This window comes from Oncorhynchus clarkii, chromosome 22 (genome assembly GCF_045791955.1).
Source record: "Oncorhynchus clarkii lewisi isolate Uvic-CL-2024 chromosome 22, UVic_Ocla_1.0, whole genome shotgun sequence".
NCBI lineage: Eukaryota > Metazoa > Chordata > Actinopteri > Salmoniformes > Salmonidae > Oncorhynchus > Oncorhynchus clarkii.
The window spans coordinates 8730720-8753295 of NC_092168.1; the positions used below are offsets into that span (position 1 = coordinate 8730720).

The 22576-nt window shown below is 41.4% G+C and overlaps 1 protein-coding gene across 2 annotated transcripts; it reads left to right on the top strand.

Moving 5' to 3' along the window:
- The first annotated feature begins 428 nt into the window (after positions 1 to 428).
- LOC139380283 (interferon-induced helicase C domain-containing protein 1-like) lies at positions 429 to 18496 on the top strand. Of its 2 annotated transcripts, none has more exons than XM_071122848.1 (16): positions 429 to 1076; positions 3318 to 3492; positions 3646 to 3822; positions 5263 to 5334; positions 7690 to 7910; positions 8797 to 9007; positions 10124 to 10341; positions 11500 to 11601; positions 11761 to 11884; positions 14772 to 14987; positions 15094 to 15350; positions 15599 to 15748; positions 16007 to 16168; positions 16307 to 16500; positions 16737 to 16830; positions 17392 to 18496. In XM_071122848.1, the coding sequence occupies exons 1-16, from the start codon at positions 636 to 638 to the stop codon at positions 17584 to 17586; spliced, it is 3009 nt and encodes a 1002-aa protein (XP_070978949.1). In that variant the 5' UTR covers positions 429 to 635; the 3' UTR covers positions 17587 to 18496. The 2 variants fall into 2 exon arrangements, with proteins under 2 accessions (XP_070978949.1, XP_070978950.1); XM_071122849.1 differs by having other exon boundaries at positions 436 to 1076; positions 3318 to 3477.
- The last annotated feature ends 4080 nt before the right edge of the window (positions 18497 to 22576 follow it).

Sequence of the window (22576 nt, forward strand, 5' to 3'; positions counted from 1 at the left end):
TATGTCATTAATTTCATAATTATTTTGGCCAAATTTCATATTCACAAGTGTAAATTTACAAACAAAAAAACACATTTTCTTACCTTACAAAAATAAATTGAACTGTATTTTAAGACAATTAAATACTCTACTAACAAAAAAACTGTTACAATTATAAGTGTATGTATGTCCCTTAAGGTGTAATGTGATATTGTACCCCTTAGCCCCGCTCCTAGCCCAATTGTCCATTGTGTTCCCACATGTACTTCCTGTATTGATTTGTTGTTAATAAAATATATATTTTAAAAATTAATAAACCTCGCCTATTTCTACAATGTATCTTCTTAAAATGTTATTTTAAACCTAACCACACTGCTTAACTTATGCCTAACTCTAACCTTAAAATAAGACCAAATAGCTAATTTTAGTTTTCATTAATATTTTGACTTTGTGGCTGTGGTAACTGGTGGAAACCAAATTGAAGAGGGAGAAACGAAACTGAAAGTGCTTGCATTGACGGGAATAGAATCTCGATTGACTCATGTTGATTTAACTATTTGCACTGCAGTTAGCCTACTCTTCCGTGTGCTTTTCTACGTGACTCAGGACTTCGATGTGACCAGGCATTTCGTGTATATCTCTGATCAACCTGATCGATGGCCGCTGACAAAGATAACACCGCCAACATCAGTCTGATTGAGGACTTCAGACCTAGGCTGCGGAAACTCATTGAAATCGAGTTTGTACTGGATCACCTGAACTTCTTAGACAATGACAACAAGGACTTGATCCGAACTAAGGCGAGAAAAGAGAGCAATCTAAAGGCAGTGGATCTACTTATTGATACAATCATCAGGATCCGGCCACTTCCGAAAGGTTGGTTCAGGGAGTTTGTGGATGCACTGTCAGCTGGGGGTTGTAAACATGCTGCCACCTACGTGGAGGATAGCCCTCCATGTCCTGCTCTGGAGGCAGAGAATGACAACTGCGTCAGACTAATTGAACTTCTGTCGCCAAGTCTTTTGGGGATGAAGACTACTGATGTTTGCTGGGACTGTTTTTCTAAAGGTATTCTCACCACAGAGGACCGTGAAATTGTAAGTAGTTGTATGTGCGTCATCCGGGTTTGGCCGGGGTAGGCCATCATTGTAAATATGAATTTGTTCATAACTGACTTGCCTGGTTAAATAAAAAACGTTTTTTTTATTTTTTTTTTAACTCTTATTAAATCAGATTATTAATGATGACCTAAATGTACAAGAAGGGTGCCATTTCGGCTCGCAACCAGGGCATTCCTGCATGGCAATATTCTGGATATCCCCTGATTGTCTGTGCGATTTAAAATGTGGGTCAAAAAGGAAATAACAGTATGATCTGCGTTTTTAACTAGCTACCCATTCAGGTCGTTCAAGATTGACATCGAAATTGGACGTCTATCGATGTTTGGAAATTCCTTCAAAACCGGACCCTAGGGGCAACAGTGAGCACAATTACCATCAAGTAGGCTTAGGTTTTGCTAGAGTTGAAAGAGAGCGACCCGGCTCAATGTATTTTACTGGTTTGTGACTCACTGACACCCCTTGGTTAGAGGGGAATAAATCAGACTAAGAGTTAACACACACATGAACTTTACTCACACACAGGAGAAGATGAACATGGTTATGTACATGGGTATGTAAATGTGTATATATGTAGCCGATGTAAAATGGCTAGTTAGTTAGCGGTGGTGCGCGCTAGTGGCTTTTCAATCGGTGACGTCACTTGCTCTGAGACCTTGAAGTAGTGGTTCCCCTTGCTATACTGTTACATATACATGGGTGTGGTTCTGTAATGAACAGAAACAGATATATAATAAATATGCTATACACAAGATAAATACACAGGCCCAAATAGATATTTGTAAAGTATGATTTGCAAAGCCAATCCGGGCCTAGAGGGGTGCGACATATGGCTATTGGTCCGATTGGCTGAAGCCATGAGCTGGAGGTGATATTAATCTCTCATGTGAAGGCGAGAAAGGGTGAGGTTTGGTGGGAGTCAGTCAGCGCAGCTCCAGTCACACATAAACAACAACAAAACATGCAGGGGGATTCTGTAACAAGAGTTTTATGGGTGGGGGTGGTGGATGGACAAGGTTTGTTTTAATGTTTTAAACCCTATCCCAGACTTTGACCCTTACCGTAACCATTCGGAATGAGTGCCTCAATTTAACCCTTAACATTTGACATTTTGAGAAATGGAAACGATAGAGTGCAGCAGGAGCAACAATCCTATGACTCTGGATCAGAAGGTTTTGTGTTCGATCCCAGTCGTGGACACTGGTTTTAATTTTTATATTAGTGTTTTGGAATTTTAAAAAAATCTATTTGACCTTTTGGAGAAATTAAATGATACAGAGCAGCAGGAGCAACAAAAACACTTAGAAATTTGACTTTTGGAGAATGTGGATGAATGTCTAATTCTGCAGTGAGACCTTGTTGAGCTGTGTACCAGAGTCCTTCTAGAGATAACTATCTAGCTAGCTAACACACAGTGTCCTTCGCTCCCACCGGGAGGACACCGGTAACACAGCTAGCTAGGACACTGGTAGACCGTGTCCTTCGCCTCCCAAAAACTCAGAATGTATTATTTGTTTCCCTTTTCACCCACATTTTAATAGCATAGACAATCAGAGAAAATCATTTTTGAGCGTGGTATATTCATCAGTGCCAGAAAGAGAATGTCAAAAAATCGTCAAGATGACATGCGGACCCCAAACAGGCAAATAATGGTGCAGTGTACAACGGTGTACAGAACGGCATCTCTGAATGCACAACGCGTCGGTCCTTGTCACGGGTGGGCTATTGCAGCAGACGACCACACCGGAATCGACTAAAAACAAAAACAAGAAGCGTGGGCAGCTATCACCAACACTGGACAGTTGAGGAGTGGAAAAAGATTGCCTGGTCCAAGGAAACCCGGTTCCTGTTATGTCATGCTGATGGCAGTCAGGATTTGGCTAAGCAGCATGAGTCCATGGCCCCATCCTGCCTGGTGTCAATAGTACAGACTGGTGGCGTAATGGTGTGGGGAATGTTTTCCTAGCACACGTTACATCCCTTGATGACAATTCAGCAATGTTTTACTGTCCCGAAGAATTCACGCTGTTCTGGGGGCAAAGGGGGATACATCCCGGTACTAGATGGGTGTACCTAATAAACTGTCCGCTTAGTGTATTTATGTAATATATCTCTGGACCAGATGAGGGCAGACTAATGCCACTAACTGCACTGCAGCTTTGATGCGAGTACATAACGCTTACATTAGCCTATTTTTAACCCATTCTATTTCTGTTTTAGATTTTAGCTGAATGTCAAAACCGAGGAAATATGGGTGGGGCTCGTGAACTGCTCAGGAGAATCGTGAGATTCCCGCCCGGATGGTTCTCCACCTTCTTGAAGGCCTTACAGGACACTGAACACAATGACCTGTGTAAAGAATTGACAGGGGAGTCACCTGGTGATAACTTGATAGGTAAGAATGTATAGATTGCCCATACATTGTCCTTCATGCTAGCCTAAACCATGCTCCTTTGAACTTGAATAGTATCTTTGAATAAGTTGTAAATATTGACTAGCCTATCTTTTTCTCATCGTGATATAATTTATAACATGACCAATACACCAGATGAGCCAGGTGTCCTGATGGCTGTGAATGAAGCTCCAGGGAATGTGGATCCCATGGTGGAGGAGGGTCCTGTAGAAGCAGCGGGGAAATATTTTCTCCCAGAGCAGGAGACATTGGATAGCAGTGTGACCAGCATGCATCTGGATGAACCTTCAGAGGCTGACTCAGAAATTGCAGGTGCAATATAACACCGTCATACCCTTTTACTGACCTTTACAGCATTGATCATGAGAGTCAAGGTTGTAGTGCTGGGCCTTTTGTTCATAAAGCGTCTCATAGTAGGAGTGCTGATCTGGGGTCAGTTTTACATTTTAGATTATAATTAATGGACATGGGCGACACGCCTGTTCATAGGTCAGCACTCCTCCTCTGAGACGCTTTATGAACACGGGCCCCGGTTGAATATTCAATCTTTAAGGATAAATAAGTAGAGTGCTAGAGGACGGTGCATTGGAGACACATTTTTGAAACACTGAAGCAGTACTAGTTCAAAGCAGCAAATTCAGTTGAAGTCGGAAGTTTACATACACTTAGGTTGGAGTCATTAAAACTTGTTTTACAAGCACTCCACACATTTCTTGTTTTACAAACTACTATTATTCTGACATTTCACATTCTTAAAATAAAGTGGTGATCCTAACTGACCTAAGACGGGGAATTTTTACTAGGATTAAGTGTCAGGAATTGTGAAAAACTGAGTTCAAATGTATTTGGCTACGATGTATGTAAACTTCCGACTTCAACTGTACAGTATTTATACTGAACAAAAATATAAACACAACATGCAAGGAAGCATAGAAGGAAATCAATCAATTGAAATAAATAAATTATGCCCTAATTTATGGATTTCACATGACTGGGCTAGGGTGCAGCCATGGGTGGGCCTGCAAGGGCATAGGCCCACCCACTTGGGAGCCAGGCCCAGCCAATCAGAAAGAGTTTTTCCCAACAAAAGGGCTTTATTACAGACAGAAATACTTCTCAGTTTCATCAGCTGTCCAGGTGGCTGGTCTCAGACGATACTGCAGGTGAAGAAGCCAGATGTGGCGGTCCTGGGCTGGCATGGTTACATGTGCTTGTGAGGCCGGTTGGACATACTGTCAAATTCTCTAAAATGACGTTGGAGGCGGCTTATGGTAGAGAAATTAACATTAAATTCTCTGGCAACAGCTCTGGTGGACATTCCTGCATGCTCCCTCAACTTGAGACATCTGTGTCATTGTGTTGGAGTGGCCTTTTATTGTCCCCAGCGCAAGGTGCACCTGTGTAATGATCATACTGTTTAATCAGCTTCTTGATATGCCGCATCTGTCAGGTGGATGGATTATCTTGGTAAAGGAGAAATGCTTATTAACAGGGATGTAAACCAATTTGTGAACAAAATTAGAGACAAATAAGCTTTTTGTGCGTATGGAAAATATCTGGGATCTTTTATTTCAGCTCATTAAACATGTGACCAACACTTTACATGTTGCATTTATATTTTGTGCAGTACAAAATCTGTGTAAACAAATGTTAACACATTAAGCTGAAAATATCACATTGAGATGGATGACTTTAACCTTTGAAAATTATTAACACGCCCGTTGTGTAAATAATTATTGTTGATCTTTTTAGACCTATATAGTGGCACAGAAGAACCAATGGAAAATGGGAAACCGGAAAATAGCTTGGATCTCTCAATGTCAGGTAATATTTAATTCACCTTGTCCTGTTCTGTTTCATATGCAGCAATTTTTGGAAAATAGCTCAACCCCTAATCATTCTTTGAACAAAGTTAGAAACTGTATTTGACATTACCTTAGAAAATAATGCAGTTGGATTATATGTTAGATTCATAGCATAGGCTCTTTTTAAAACATTTTGAACTATTGCGAGTCATCAGACAATCACAAATATAGTCCTACTGTACTCCTCCACCATGTACAAAATGGGGAACCATCAAAGTCACACTTGAAGGGCCATCCCTCACTCTAGTCTGCAGTTTTGGATTAAGTCAGCAGCACTTGTACTTTGTCCTTTAGCATTAATCTTGAAACGTGGAATCAGTTGAACACTTTTGGGAATGAGTGATTGAATGCTGGAACTATATAGGAGAAGGAGAGGGCGCTTGCAAAGCTTGCTCAAATGAAGGCCAAATGTGCAATGAAATCCGGTCTGCTATTCCGTTCATACGTTTACCTCAAATTCCTCACTCAGTCAAATTTCCTGAAAAGTTATTGTTGTTGTTTCTTCTCAACCTGCTGTGATGTTAGTCGTACGTTGCATCATGTCCTCGTGACATTCTCTGAAAGCTCTCTTCATTGTTTTATGGGTTTAAAACATCCCATAATATCTGTCAGGACCTCGACCAATCGCATTTCCGAACCAGGTGTTGCGCTGATGAATAATACAGATCCCTAAAAATAATTAGATTCATTTGTAATTATAGTAAAGGTATAATAAGCATTGTTGCTTGTACTTTAGTTAACCTTTTTGAATATGATAGAATGAAAGGAACTTTCTATTGGTTTTTCAATTTGGAGGAGAATCCATAGTTTGGGTGAGAGAGAAATGTAATGAGAGACAAGTTTGAATGGAAGAGTACCCTAGAGCCTATCCTATTTGGCTCAGAGAGTATGTTCCATGTGTATCATGACAAGCCACACAGGTTAAAGAGGACGGAGCATAGCCAAAGCTCCCAATTGCAAACACATGCTATTTAGAGTCCATATAGGGACTAAAGGAAGAGTTGGATGTTGTTACATGGTTATGATTCAGTAATATGCCAAGAGTGCGCAAAGCTGTCATCAAGGCAAAGGGTGGCTACTTTGAAGAATATAAAATCTAAAATATATTTTGATTTAACACTTTTTTTGGTTCCATATTTATTTCATAGTTTTGATGTCTTCACTACTATTCTACAATGTAAGAAATAGTCAAATAAAACCCTGGAATGAGTAGGTACTGGTACTGTATGTTAGACAGTGATGCCTTGGGTTGCCACATGTTTCACACGCTTGAAATCAATTTAAGTATGAAGGAATTTGCCCTTTTAGAGGCAACACTTTTAGTTTTCTCACCTCACATAAAAAAGGTGACTGATTAGTTCACTTTAATAGGCTTTTTATAAATCAGCCAATTGATATTTATGCCATGATTCCGCCACAAGGGGTCTGTGACATCATGATGATGATGCGGAGTGATGAGTCATGGGACGTCAATGTTACGTGGCAGATGAGCCAGCAGGAGGCCTCGGCCAGGTGAAGCCTAACACACCGACGCGGACAGCTCCTGTCACTCAAACCAGCCTCTGATGACACCACTGTGTGCCTGTTTGTATTGCCTTTAGTTTGAGTTACTCTCAATCTTGCTTACATTACTCTGCTATCGAGACCGTGAGTCACCATATTCAGCCACATGTTGGGGATTTTTTATTTATTTAGCTACTCTGGAAGTTGGGCAGAATGCCTGATGTGAGCAGATCCAATACATATGGGGATATGGTGCGTTTCCATAAACCAGTTGCATGTGTGCTCTGCGGCGTAAAGAAGACATTGGGAGTACTACATTAAAATACAGTATATTGCATTCTGCTTTCTCCATCAGGCGGAAAAACACTCTGTGTGGGATTCATATCTTATTTACATGGCATTAACCATGGTGGAATCTCCTCTCTAATAAGTCTGGGATTTGCTGATAAAAGACCAGGAGACCACAACGTTCACTGTCTATTTCCTGTTGAGTTTAGGACACCATATCTCTCCGTTGGTTTTTGTTGCCGGAGTCCAATTTAATAATGCTACTTGAGACAAGACCTCTAACATACAATGTATGCGTAGGGAGATTAAAATGTTTTCCTTGTAGTTATACATGGAAGCACACCTGCTTTTCCCATGACATAGACTGACCAGGTGAATCCAGGTGAAAGCTATGATCCCTTTGTATATGTCACTTGTTAAATCCACTTCAATCAATGTTGGTGTAGGTGAGATAAAGAAGGATTTTCAGGGTGCTGATGTGGACAACAATTTTGATCTGAACCTCGCTCCTCTGCTCTAACAGGCTGCATTGCCCCTGCTGCTGAAAGCCCCCCAAAAGCTGTCATTGTTCTTCGAGATTATCAGATGGACGTGGCCAGGCCCGCCTTGGAGGGAAAAAACATCATCATATGCCTCCCGACAGGAAGTGGTAAAACCAGAGTTGCTGTCTATATTACCAAAGAACATCTGGACAGCAGGAGGAAAGAGGGCCGACCAGGGAAAGTGGTCGTCTTGGTTAACAAGGTACTCCAGTTTCCCACCTGTCTGTACTGTATGTGTGTGTATTGTAACACACTGTAGCTAGGCCTATAGAGATCACAAAGAAAGCTGCTAGCACAGTACAGTACTGGGCGTGACACGGTCTCTACTCTTCACAAATAATGAACTTTAAGAGTAATAGAATACACCACTTTACAACATTTCAGTTTGGCACAGACATTCCCATGTTCTTTTTCTATATTGGAAAAACCATTGTCATATCACATCTAGCACGGTTCACATGTAGGGTATGTGGGTACTCATTTTGGGTGCCGGTACTGTTAATATTTAAGTGCAGGAGCTTCACAATACTTTTGAGCTAATATTATATGAGGTGCATGAAGTCCAGCAGTAGAAAAATGTAGGTCCCCGTACTCAGCTCCAGTGAGCTCCTGCCCAAGCCAAGCACTGCATATAAACGATGCACACCCCTACAAGTGTGACTGTGTTATGGAGTTACTTAGTGTTCTTTTTCTCAGCATCTAAAATGTACATCCCGATCCAATTTGAGAAATTAATTAAATAAAACACACAACATGATATGCATCTTCATTGAAGTAGAAATCACTTTTCTAGTGCTGTTTTTGGCAGGAAAGTGAGTACCTCCACAAACTCAAGAACACTGAATATGTCATCTTGTATGCACGCATTATTGTAACACACGTCCAATTTGTCAGTCTAAACCATTTTTTAAAATGCACTCTGTTCATAAGTTGTTGTACTTTCAAACATAAAGAACTGTGCATATGTACCAGCTAAGTGCATACTGACAGTGAGAAATACAGTATAGCTTTCTTTTTAGAGGCAGACCCTCGCATATTGAATGTGAGTATACCTCTAGTCTTTCTAATAATGATATGTTCTCCTTCAGGTGCCCCTGGTCGAGCAGCATTACTCCACAGAGTTCTGGAAGTTCCTTAAAAACAAATACAAAGTTGAGAGGGTCAGTGGGGACTCCCAGCTCAAAATCTCCTTCACAGACATTGTCCAGAAAAACGATATTGTCATCTGTACAGCCCAGCTTCTGGAAAACTACTTGGAAAGGGCTCACAGTGGAGATGACGATGGGATTAAACTTTCAGGTTCGGCATCATTTTCTTGAATTGAGTTTCCTAATCACTAAATCTGGGATGAGAGTAATGTTAATGGGAAACGTATCTGCAGTAAGCTAGGCATGTTTATGTAAAACTTTGACCGTGGGTTTTTATCTCCGCCTTAGTCCAAAGTCAGCTTGCTGGCCACAGCTATGGACGTTAGCGAGGTTTCGAATTGGAAAGTAAACAGGACGTGTCTCCTCTGAGAATTAATTTGACAGGTTCTTGTCAGTCAGTTGCTTCCGGCTCTCCTGCTTGCTCTTGCTGGCACTCGCCAGTCCAAGGTGGAATTTCCCTCGGTGTAACATATGCTGTTTGTTGAAACGCCTGAGAGGGCTAGATTTTTTTTCTTCTTCTGGTGCTTTCCAGGCCACACGTCTGTTCAAGCCATCAGTGTGTGGCTGATCAAATTCACATGAGAGCCTCTGTCACTGCATCAGACTGAATGTTCCACTCCAGACTCTTATGCCCTCTGGGGAAGGGAATTATAGCACTTCTGTTTTGAAGTTGTATTTGTGGATGTTCATACCTCGTCACACGTCTCCCAGTGCTGTGAAATACACATTTAAACCTTTCTGAGAAATGGACTCTAGCGACACAGCAGGCAGGCAGTGTGGTGGAAAATGCATCGCAGACTTCCTAGAAAAGTAGTGGTTAGTGTGTGAGGGCCTCAGACATCGAGCCACACCAGGGAGTGTGTAATTTGTGGGTGTCAATAAGCCACTTAAGTATATTTACAGCACTAGCATTATGGGAGACAAAACAAAGGGACTGTTGAAATCAGGTAGTAAAGCTAGAGCCAACTATTGTTCCTAACAGCCCTACAGCAATGTAACCAGACCCACGGCACAATGTAATGGAGGAGGAGACAAAATGATCAGCAGACCAATCTGGCCTGGGCGGAAGCTTTTCTATGGTCTATAAGGGTCAGACGGTTTTAGATTGTTGAATGAGTCACAGCAGGAACGTTTGCAATTTGATGAAATGTACTCCAGCTGTCTCCTATATCCATTATATGACACGTTCTTACGTTAAACCAATATGTTTCATTTTGTCTTCCAACAATCACATTGAGTGTATTTGCTCCGCGTTTCCGCCGTGTAGATTTGTCACTGATTGTGATCGATGAGTGCCACCACACACAGAAGGGAGGAGTCTATAACCACATCATGATCCGCTACCTCAAGCAGAAGCACAAGAACGCCAAGTTAAAGAAAGAGCAGAAGGATACAGTGGCCATCCCACAGATCCTAGGCTTGACCGCCTCACCTGGCGTCGGGGGAGCCAAGAAAATTGAAAAAGCAGAAGAGCACATTCTACGAGTAAATACCATACACTACTACTAGCCTACATCTCTTTTTTTCTCTCTCCCTCTTTCTCATTCTCTCTCTCTATAGACACACACCCTCGTCATTCTCATTCTTGCCCTTCCTCTTTCATTAAGCACTTTCCTCCCTCCCTGTCAAGCCCCACCCGCCCTTTGTCCCTCCCTCATTCAGTTACTACTCTGCTAAGTGCTCACCCCTGCTCAGCCAAGCTGTTTCCAATGTTCCACATGGCCTCCGCACTCCAGGCAGCCGTAAACCTCACCATGCCTTTTTTAACCACGCCTACGTTGGGCTCCTGAGTGGCGCAGCGGTCTAAGGCACTGCATCTCAGTGCTAGAGGCGTCACTACAGACACCCTGGTTCGAATCTAGGCAGGATCACAACCAGGCCGTGATTGGGAGCCCCTTCGCGCGGCGCACAATTGGCCCAGCGTCGTCCTCGTTTGGTCGGGGTAGGCCGTCATTGTAAATAAGAATTTGTTCTTAATGACTTGCCTAGTTAAATAAAGGTTAAATAAAAACTTTTTCACCACACAGGAAAGAATTGGAAACAGCTTTTGGTTTTAACTCTCAATGGGAAGTGGTGATGCAAAGTAATGTTATTGTTATTTTATTTGAATATACTCAGTGGTGTAAAGTACTTAGGAAGTACTTTAAAGTATTTTTACTTAAGTTGTTTTTTTTGGGGGTGTCTGTACTTTACTATTTATATTTTTGACAACTTCTACTCCATTCTTGTGCTTTTTACTCCACACATCTTCCCTGGCAGCCAAAAGTACTCTTTATATTTTGAATGCTTAGCAGGACAGGAAAATGGTCCAATTCATGCACTTATTAAGAGACCATCCCCGGTCATCCCTACTGCCTCTGATCTGGCGGACTCACTAAACAAATGTGCTTCGTTTGTAAATGGTGTCTTGAGTCATTTTCTACTAAGGTTTCTTTACTTTTACTTAAGTATGACAATTGGGTACTTTTTCCACCACTGATTATACTGTGTGATTGATTAATAGAACACTACTTTGGAAGTACAGTATTGCATTGCTAAGCTTTGTGACTGTATTACAGAGGACAGGTGGTTTCTAATAAAACCTCATGGTATTTGTTTTGATGTTTTTGCTCATTGGTTCAATTCATGTTCTGTCTTTTGTAGATCTGCGCAAACTTGGACGCATACAAAATAATGACGGGGAACCTTGGGGAAAACAAAAAAGAACCGCACAAAAAAATTGCCACTGCCGAAGAGAGAAAAGAGGTACTCTTTAAAAAAAAGAATAATAATTTTATTCCCAGTAGAGAGAGATGTGGATTTTCATGAAATAATATATATACATCATCCTGAGTTTTTGAAGTGTGCACCTATTTATGTGCCTTTTATTTATGTGCTTACATCTGTTTAATTATCTCTTGTCAGGATCCCTTTGGCGATGTTCTCAAAGGAGTCATGAATGCCATTCACATCCATGCTGAACTGAACCCTACCTGTGACCTAGGCACCCAGAACTATGAGCAGTGGGTGGTCCAGAAAGAACAAAATGGTGAGGGAACACATTTATTTTCATGTTCTTTTGTACTGGAGGGCTACTAATAAGAGGCGTAACCTAAATATATTTCAACCATTCTCTATACCAAGTGTCATAGCTGAATAAATAGACACCCTGTTATACCCCAACAGTATACTGAACAAAAATATAAATGCAGCATGTAAAGTGTTGGTCCCATGTTTCATGAGCTGAAATAAAAGATCCCAGAAAGATCCCATTTCTCCGATGCCAAGACAGTCCATCCACCTGACAGGTGTGGCATATCAAGAAGCGGATTAAACAGCATGATCATTACACAGGTGCACCTTGTGCTGTGGACAATAAAAGGCCACTTAAAATTAGCATTTTTGTCACACAACCACAATGCCACAGATGTCTCAAGTTTTGAGGGAGCATACAATTGGCATGCTGACTGCAGGAATGTCCACCAGAGCTGTTGCCAGAGAATTCAATGTTAATTTCTCTACCTTAAAACGTTGTTTTAGAGAATTTGTCAGTACGTCCAACCGATCTCACAACCGCCGACCACGTGTAACTACGTCAGTCCATGACCTCCACAGCCGGCTTCTTTGCCTGCGTTTGAAACCAGCCACCCGGACAGCTGATGATACTGTGAGTTTGTACAACCAAAGAATTTCTGCACAAACTGTCAGAAACCATCTCAGGGAAGCTCATCTGCTGGCTCGTCGTCCTCACCAGGGTCTTGACCTGACTGCAGTTCTGCGCCGTAACGAGATCCTGAGGCCCATTGTCGTGCCATTCATCCACCGCCATTAACTCATGTTTCATCATAATCCACATCCCATGTCGCAAGGACACAATTCCTGGAAGCATAAAATGTTATAGTTCTTCCATGCCCAGCATTCTCACAAGACACACATTGAGCGTGTTTGGGATGCTCTGGATCGACTTGTACGACAGTGTGTTCCAGTTCCCAGAATATCCAGAAACTTTGCACAGCCATTGAAGAGGAGTGGGACAACATTCCACAGGCCACAATCAACAGCCTGATCAACTCTATGCGAAGGAGATGTGTCGCACTACATGAGGCAAAGGGTGGTCACACCAGATACTGACTAGATTTCTGATCCACAACCTTTTTTAAGGTATCTGTGACTAACAGATACATATCTGTATTCCCAGTTGTGAAATCTATAGATTAGGGCCTAATTTATTTATTTAAACTGACTGATTTGCTTATATGAACTGTAACTCAGTAAAATATTTGAAATTGTTGCATGTTGCATTTATACACTGCTCAAAAAATAAAAGGAACACTAAAATAACACATCCTAGATCTGAATGAATGAAATATTCTTATTAAATACATTTTTCTCTACATAGTTGAATGTGCTGACAACAAAATCACACAAATTATCAATGGAAATCAAATTTATCAACCCATGGAGGTCTGGATTTGGAGTCACACTCAAAATTAAAGTGGAAAACCACACTACAGGCTGATCCAACTTTGATGTAATGTCCTTAAAACAAGTCAAAATGAGGCTCAGTAGTGTGTGTGGCCTCCACGTGCCTGTATGACCTCCCTACAACACCTGGGCATGCTCCTAATGAGGTGGCGGATGGTCTCCTGAGGGATCTCCTCCCAGATCTGGACTAAAGCATCCGCCAACTCCTGGACAGTCTGTGGTGCAACGTGGCGTTATTGGATGGAGCGAGACATGATGTCCCAGATGTGCTCAATTGGATTCAGGTCTGGGGAACGGGCGGGCCAGTCCATAGCTTCAATGCCTTCCTCTTGCAGGAACTGCTGACACACTCCAGCCACATGAGGTCTAGCATTGTCTTGCATTAGGAGGAATCCAGGGCCAACCGCACCAGCATATGGTCTCACAAGGGGTCTGAGGATCTCATCTCGGTACCTAATGGCAGTCAGGCTACCTCTGGCGAGCACATGGAGGGCTGTGCGGCCCCCCCAAAGAAATGCCACCCCACACCATGACTGACCCACCGCCAAACCGGTCATGCTGGAGGATGTTGCAGGCAGCAGAACGTTCTCCACGGCGTCTCCAGACTCTGTCACGTCTGTCATATGTGCTCAGTGTGAACCTGCTTTCATCTGTGAAGAGCACAGGGCGCCAGTGGCGAATTTGCCACTCTTGGTGTTCTCTGGCAAATGCCAAACGTCCTGCACGGTGTTGGGCTGTAAGCACAACCCTCACCTGTGGACGTCGGGCCCTCATACCACCCTCATGGAGTCTGTTTCTGACCGTTTGAGCAGACACATGCACATTTGTGGCCTGCTGGAGGTCATTTTGCAGGGCTCTGGCAGTGCTCCTCCTGCTCCTCCTTGCACAAAGGCGGAGGTAGCGGTCCTGCTGCTGGGTTGTTGCCCTCCTACGGCCTCCTCCACGTCTCCTGATGTACTGGCCTGTCTCCTGGTAGCGCCTCCATGCTCTGGACACTACGCTGACAGACACAGCAAACCTTCTTGCCACAGCTCGCATTGATGTTCCATCCTGGATGAGCTGCACTACCTGAGCCACTTGTGTGGGTTGTAGACTCCGTCTCATGCTATCACTAGAGTGACAGCACCGCCAGCATTCAAAAGTGACCAAAACATCAGCCATGAAGCATAGGAACTGAGAAGTGGTCTGTGGTCACCACCTGCAGAACCACTCCTTTATTGGGGGTGTCTTGCTAATTGCCTATAATTTCCACCTGTTGTCTATTCCATTTGCACAACAGCATGTGAAATGTATTGTCAATCAGTGTTGCTTCCTAAGTGGACAGTTTTATTTCACAGAAGTGTGATTGACTTGGAGTTACATTGTGTTGTTTAAGTGTTCCCTTTATTTTTTTGAGCAGTGTATTTTTGTTCAGTGTACGTTCCTAAGTAACTATCGATGTTTTCCTACAGCTGCAAAAGAGGAGAATCAAAAAGTGCGAGTTTGTGCTGAGCATCTACGGCAGTACAACGAGGCCCTGTACCTAGGCAAAACCATCCGCATGTGGGATGCCTTCAGCTTCCTGGACAAATACTTTGACGAGGAGCTGAAGAAGAAAGTGGCCCCAGAGGACGAGGAGGCCATCATTAAGACTGATACAGAGCGATTCCTTTTCACACTCTTTAAAGGTAGCTTACTGTACATCTAATGTTTTTAGTACATTGTAATGTAGCCCTACATAGATATCTGGGAGTTTATTTTTCACGGCTTTCTTCAAAATCTACTTTCTTGCAGATAGCAAAGTGAAACTGCAGGAGTTGGCTAAGCTTCCCCAGTATGAAAATAATAGCCTAGCTAAGCTGAGAACCAAAATCCTGCATGAGTTTACATCTAGAGAAAAGGCTAGAGGGATCATTTTCACGAAAACCCGTCGCAGTGCCATCGCATTAGCTCAATGGGTTCAGGAGAACTCCAAGTTCGAGGAGGTCGGAGTAAAAGCTTGCCATGTGATTGGAGGAGGAGGCCAGAGTGTCGTGAAACCAATGACCGCTGTGAGTGCACGGTTTCACATTTTACAAAGGCTGACTGTCAGCCAAGTCTGCTTTTTATACTGAAATAGATCACTTTGAAAACATTCACTGTGAAAATGTACTAAAGTGGATGACAGTAGTATTACATCAAATTGGTTCATATTTGTTTGACTAATGCACACTGTCATACACATCCTCTTCTGTGTAAAGTTGTGCTTAATTACATTGTATTGAATAATATATATTTTGCCCACGTTTGTGTTTCTCAGGCAGAACAAAGGGATGTTTTGAACAAGTTTCAGAATGCGGAGATCAACTTGCTGATTGCAACAACAGTGGCTGAAGAGGGTCTGGACATAGCAGCATGTAACTTTGTGATTCGATATGAGCTTGTGACCAATGAGATCGCTATGATTCAGGTCAGTGATTTAAAGGTTAACTGGCTTTGCCAAAAACATGTCAATATCCACAGTGTCATTATTAACTGAGAACTATGAACTTAGATTCTGTATCGTCTGCTAACTCTTTTGGTATGCGCCAAATAAATAGTATTCACTGGTTAGCAGACGATGTACTCACTGTATCACTCAATCTGCGGTATCATGCTGTTAGCCTGACTTCAAGCGCTCACTGCCATGGTTTAATGAGAACATGTTTACTGTGTTTGTGTCTTGTAGGCCCGAGGCAGAGGCAGAGCTGAGGACAGTAGTTATACCTTAGTGGCAGGGGAGGGTTCTGGGGTCGCCGAACGAGAGAGTGTCAACGAGTACCGTGAGAAGATGATGAGCAAAGCTATCGATAAAGTCAAGAAATTAGATCAAGAGGAATATGAAAAGAGGGTAAGTCTCCTCTCAACTCTTAACTGCCAGCTTGATATTAAATGAAATATATTTTAAGATTTGATTTCTTAAACCTAGTTGAGTAACGTCAAAAAAAAGAAATGATATACTAATTGCGTTTTAATTGTTTGTTGCAAGATTAAAGAATTCCAGATTCAGGCGATCATGGAGGAAAGAGTGCGAACAACCAAGAAGAAGCAGAAAGGAATGAAAAAGGAGAGCCCGTCCAAAGTGAAGTTCAGTTGTAGAAGCTGCAACAAACCAGTCTGCTCTGGGGAAGATGTTGAAATCATTGAAAATATGCACAGAGTCAACGTAACACCCCAATTTAAGTATGTTCTGCTGCAAACAGCTGCCCTCTTGTCAAAGTAACCCAACCTGTGCAAGTTTGTAGCCTACTATACAGTACACGGTTGTTGGTAAAGATCTGTAGTACACAAGTTCTAGCATTAGAAATCTAAAAGATATATATTCACATTTTAAAATGCTTGCCTTGAGTCTGCATACAGCCCCTCAACCACAGATGTCAGTTATTATTGAAACCATGTCTGTTCTCTCTCTTTTGCAGGGAACTTTTCATTCAAAGAGAAAACACCTCACTTGTTAAGAGGCTACTGGACTACGAGACCAATGGTTTCATAGCATGCAAAGACTGTGGACAGGTAGGCCTATGCCCTGTCCTAATTCTGTAAAGCGAGAAAGACGTTGGTGTTGACCTATAATAGACAACAATTGACGTTAAAGTTTGAAAGGCACTTGCCAATCTAGCAAGTAAGGAGTATTTTTTTTCTTCGGTTGCCTGAAGATTTGCCTAAGAATGTACATTTGCTTTTTACATCCAGGAGAGCCACATATGGCCTACCTTACACCTACACATATGGGAGGAATCAGAAAGATCAGTACTGGAATTATTGTATTTTGGTTGTTATCAGTAAAAGATTCTCAGAGCAGGCTCAACTTGTCCGACTGCCATAAAGTGTCTTGTCTTTCACTTAAACAATTGGGAGAAACCCAAGCGATCAGTTTTAGGCTACTAGAATTCTTTCTGTTTGGTTGTTTTCAGAGCAGGCTCAACTTGCGTGACTGCTTAGTTCATTTGCCCAAGGCAATAGGGCAACCCTTAATGTCAATCCCTGAATAGATATTCAAACATCTCAATCTATATCCACTGTAAGTGCATGTTACAAAGCCAACTGTCCACTCACGTCGATTTCCTCCTGCAGAGGTGGGGTTCAATGATGCTCTACCGTGGAATCGAGTGTCCCTGTCTTCACGTCAAGAACTTCCTGGTGACGTATGATGAAAAGAGGAAGAACGTCAACAAGTGGAGCGAGCTGGGTATCCAGTTACCTGCCTTTGACTATGCTGAACACGCTCGATCTGTGGCCGAAAGCTCAGAGGATGAAGACTCAATGTAATAATATGGTAACGACAAGGATTGTTTTGCGAAAAGTAAGAATCAAAACAAATGCATGCAGCTCTGTGTATCTGTGGTAGTTGGATTGGATACATCAGCCTTACATTTTCAGTTGAAGGTGCAAGCTTTTACAATGTGACTTTGCTCATATCTTTTTAATTGCGAAAGCCGTCATTGATGCAGTATGATACGGGGGGGTTTCAGGTGTCTTACAAGCTGCTGCTTTTAATTGTCATGGATGAATCATTGTATTATTCCATTTATTGTCAATGGCTATCAGTAAATGTTGAATCAAATGAATAATGTGCTTTTCTGATTGAAAAAAATATGACATTACTATGTGCCCTAGACATCTCCATGCTTAATCACTGATTGGGGAAAACGGGTTCAGCAGGAAGAGCGATTACTAGTTGAATATGGTGTGCAAACATTTTCTTTTAAAAACATTTCTAATCTGTGCTCCTAGACGAGCTGTTGTTGTGTCAGACACCGCATACATCATGAATGGGTCAAACTAAAGATGAAATTGAACATCTCGACACACTTCCTCTCCCTTGGGATCCGCTGGTGTTTTCCCGGACCCTATGGTCCGCACCGGTCAGCACACGTTTATGTTTAGATCTAACACACTAGACAGGTGGGGTTTTTTGTGTGTATTGTCAGTAAATTCACTTATCACTTTGCCCAATGTCACAGGTGTAACCTGTCCAGGGGTATGGTGATGTGTTGTCCTGGCTACTGTGACTTGATAGTTCAGGGAGTAATAAAATGACAAAGTATGGGTGCCCACGTGATTACTTCTTTCTTCTTCATTGTTTAGTTTAATCCTAAATTCATAGCTTTCAAAATATTTCCATAATACAAATGTCTGCAATGTGTAAAGTGTATGAGACAATAAATTGAGCAGGCAATTTGCCTCAATGTGTGTTTGCTTTCAATCCTCTCTGTCACTTGGCACACCCCTGCATGGAATAAACTGTATATACTTTGCAGACATACAAATTAATGTTTATTTATTCACAAAATGCCTAGAACTCCACAACTTGCGAATGTATTCTATATAATTCCAAAGGTTGCCCATGTTCACTGATAATAACTGGACTACTTATGATATGTGGTGAATGGAAAAGTCACTTCGTAAATCTTGGCAAATTCAGCGCCCTTTGAAAGTTATTTGGGCTGCTGACTTCGAGGAGGCATCCCTGACTAGCATGCCTTACAATTTCCAGATTAATAAAGGATGCCAAGTGCAACTTTAATTGGAAGGAGTAACATATACTGTATACATTTTTTGGGGTGCTTAAGTTCTGATTTTTATGCGTTATGTTAAATATTTGACATCCAGAGAGTGTGCTATGAAGTTTACTTGTCATTCCACTAGCGGATGAATGCCTATACAGAATCGGTGCTACTACGGTCAGTAAAACTAATTCATATTAGAAATACATACAAATTGTGTTTTTAAATGAATTTAACGGGAAGCCTCATCAAAATGATCTTGAAAAATACCTCACAAATGTTTTGTTGCTAATATATATAAATAAATCCCGTTTCAGCATTGTCAAGCATCATGTTGCCTTGTCTCGTTTTATGCAGGTATTCATTATCTATAGGTGACACATGAGCAAAACGGAGAGACACATGAGCAAAACGGGGTCACTTCAAAAACAAAACTGACAATGACAAGGAATGCATGCATACTCTAGTGGAAGCAATTGAATAAACAAAACAAGTAAATACCTGATATCAATCGCAAATGATAGATTTTATACCTAATGGTGTCATTGAAATAATCTGCCAGGGTAAAAGGCCTCGTGGCGCTTCAGTCCTTTCCTAACATGAAAATAAATGAACTTGTCTACAGTGTGTCAGATTTAACATGAACATATCTTCAACAAATCAGTGGAAATTGTACTGCATCCACAGAGGCAATAGCAATCACTTGGTGGCAACACATGGTTATCGGTATACTATATTGCATGTAGTAGGCCGACTGGAATTTGCAATGTTCACATTGGTGGTTTAATAAACCCCATCCTATCTCATCTTTGGATTTAGCGATTTATGAAATGTAAAGAATTCTAGAATTCTAAAAACAAGACTAATTCATGAATGCTCATACTGGAAGTTGCAGTGAATCAACAAACTCATTTGAAATGTAAAATCCTATTTCTGTTGATTATTCATTATGACTGACTAAATTGAACTTGGTGAAGTTGAATAATCATCCATTTGAAGGGTCATTGGTCAGCAAAAAAAAGCATAATTAGCACAATAAGCTACTCAGTGGACACCATAGAAAATCATTCTCATATAATTAAATGTTGAAATCATCCATGAATGATAAGATAAAGCAACTTACTATTCAGATATATTGCCATGGGGATGGTTATTAACGTGATGACAACAGCAACCCCCAGTACTGCCCAAAGCACCTTGCTGTAGCAATGTTATTAAAGGTGAGGGTGAAACAACGTTGCAAAAAGCTCTGTGTGAATATAAAATCTCATATTTGGACTCATCAGACCAAAGGACAGATTTCCACCGGTCTAATGTCTATTGCTTGTGTTTGTTGTCCCGAACATGTCTCTTCTTATTATTGGTTTCCTTTAGTAGTGATTTCTTTCCAGCAATTCTACCATGAAGGCCTGATTCACACAGTCTCCTCTGAACAGTTGATGTTGAGATGTGTCAGTTACTAGAACTTTGTGAAGCATTTATTACTCTAATGAACTTATCCTCTGCAGCAGAGGTAACTCTGAGTTTTCCTTTCCTGTGGCCGTCCTCGGGAGAGCCAGTTTCGTCATAGCACTTGATGATTTTTGCGGCTGCACTTGAAGAAACCTTAAAAGTTCTTGAAATGCTCCGTATTGACTGACCTTCATGACTGTTATTTCCCTCTGCATATTTGAGCTGTTTTTGGCATAATATGGTCTTGGACTTGGTCTTTTATCAAATTATTTATTTATTTTTATTTAACCTTTATTTAACTAGGCAAGTCAGTTAAGAACAAATTCTTATTTACAATGACGGCCTACCAAAAGGCAAAAGGCCTCCAGTGGGGACGGGGGCTAAAAGCATAAATAAAAGATAAGTATAGGACAAGACACACATCCCGACAAGAGAGACAACACTCCATAAAGAGAGACCTATGACAATAACATAGCAAGGCAACGACACATGACAACACAGCATGGTAGCAACACAACATGACAACAACAATGTAGCAACACAACATGGTAGCAGCACAAAACATGGTACAAACATTATTGGGCACAGACAACAGCACAAAGGGCAAGAAGGTTTAGAGATAACAATACATCACGCAAAGCAGCCACAACTGTCAGTAAGAGTGTCCATGATTGGTTCTTTGAATGAAGAGATTGAGATACAACTGTCCAGTTTGAGTGTTGCAGCTCATTCCAGTTGCTAGCTGCAGCGAACTCCTAACTTGTCACAACACAACACAACTGATTGGCTCAAACGTGTTAAACGCATCAAACACATTAAGAAGGAAAGGCACACCTTTTAACAAGGCACACCGGTTAATTGAGATGCATTCCAGGTGACTACCTCACGAAGCTGGTTGAGAGAATGCCAAGAGTGTGCAAAGCTGTCATCAAGGCAAAGGGTGGCTACTTTGAAGAATCTCAAATATAAAATATATTTTGATTTGTCAAACACTTTTTTGGTTACTACATTATCACATATGTGTAATTTCGTTGATGTCTTCGCTATTATTCTACAATGTAGAAAATAGTACAAATAAAATAAAAACTTGAATGAGTAGGAGTGTCCAAACTTATGACTGGTACTGTATATCTGAGAGCCATGAGAAAGATCAGGAAACTATTTTAAAATGTTTTTGCGTGTATTTATCCCCTTAATTAAGGCGCTAAACTATCTCCATATAGACTAGCACCGAGACCTTAAGCCAAACGGAGAACATCATCCTGTTAGTGAGTGTCTCATCTTTCAATAGAGGGGTCATAATAGTTTTGTTAGACCAAACCGTTCGGACACAACAGACGTTTTTGTGAGGAGACCGATTTTCAGGATATCTCATGATCTGACAAACACTGCTCTAGCTCTGCCACCTCTCAGGGCGATGTCAGCGGATGTGGTGGATTGAGACACAGCCCATGCAACAACAAAAAACAACAACATATCTCTAGTTTCAACAGACAGACTTTGATGGGAATTTCTGTGTGATGTTAGTTATTCTTATTTTTTTAGGTGGTAGACCAGCTTTAATGTTGCAGATAGATTGTAGCATCCATCAATGTGATTGTCTGCATCATTTCCAATCCCCCATATATTTGGGAAAATGTATATATATAGTGAACAACAACGCTTAGGCCTCTACTTCCAGCTTATATATACTATATACATTTAACGGACACAGTCTGTTTTACAATAGTTATATTCTGTTTGTTTTTACTCCTGTCCTTCATCTACCCTCAACCTCCCCCATCTATTTCTGATGTCCATCCGGTTTGATTTCTATTTGCCATATATTTCAAACTGTGCTCTTTCACAAAAGTTCTTAGCCCATAAACGTTTTGTTGTTGTTTGTAACATTTGCAAAAAGCTTTGGGAACTTTGTATCTGTAGTCAACTTGATTCTGATTCTGCGGTCACAGTCAAACAGATACCTAGCCTAAACATCTTGATTCTATGTTTAGCGGAGATCTTCTGTGAATAAAGTAGTTAAAAAAGGGAAGAAGAAAAATGTCCTTTGGCTGCTCTATGAGTGGTCTGGATCACTCTTAGATGTGGGGAGGTGTTTAAGAGCAAAGTTACTAACGAAGGCTCTGGGAAACGAGGCCCTGATGTTTCCATCTTTTTTCCCCCCCTAGAACATAAATCAATATATCAAATTGTGCCAAAGGCCTGATGCCAAAGGCACATCTTATCTTTAACTTTCACCCAAACACCAGATGTGCTCTCTCTCCCATGTCAAGTATGGGCAATGGCCCTGAGCGATAAAC

What these genes read in the sequence shown, in the direction of transcription:
- LOC139380283 (XM_071122848.1), top strand. Translation starts at nt 636, where the DNA reads ATGGCCGCTGACAAAGATAACACCGCCAACATCAGTCTGATTGAGGAC. An exon ending in CCACAGAGGACCGTGAAATT is followed by an intron (nt 1,077 to 3,317) that starts GTAAGTAGTTGT and finishes TTTCTGTTTTAG; the next exon opens with ATTTTAGCTGAATGTCAAAA. An exon ending in TCGTGAAACCAATGACCGCT is followed by an intron (nt 15,351 to 15,598) that starts GTGAGTGCACGG and finishes TGTGTTTCTCAG; the next exon opens with GCAGAACAAAGGGATGTTTT.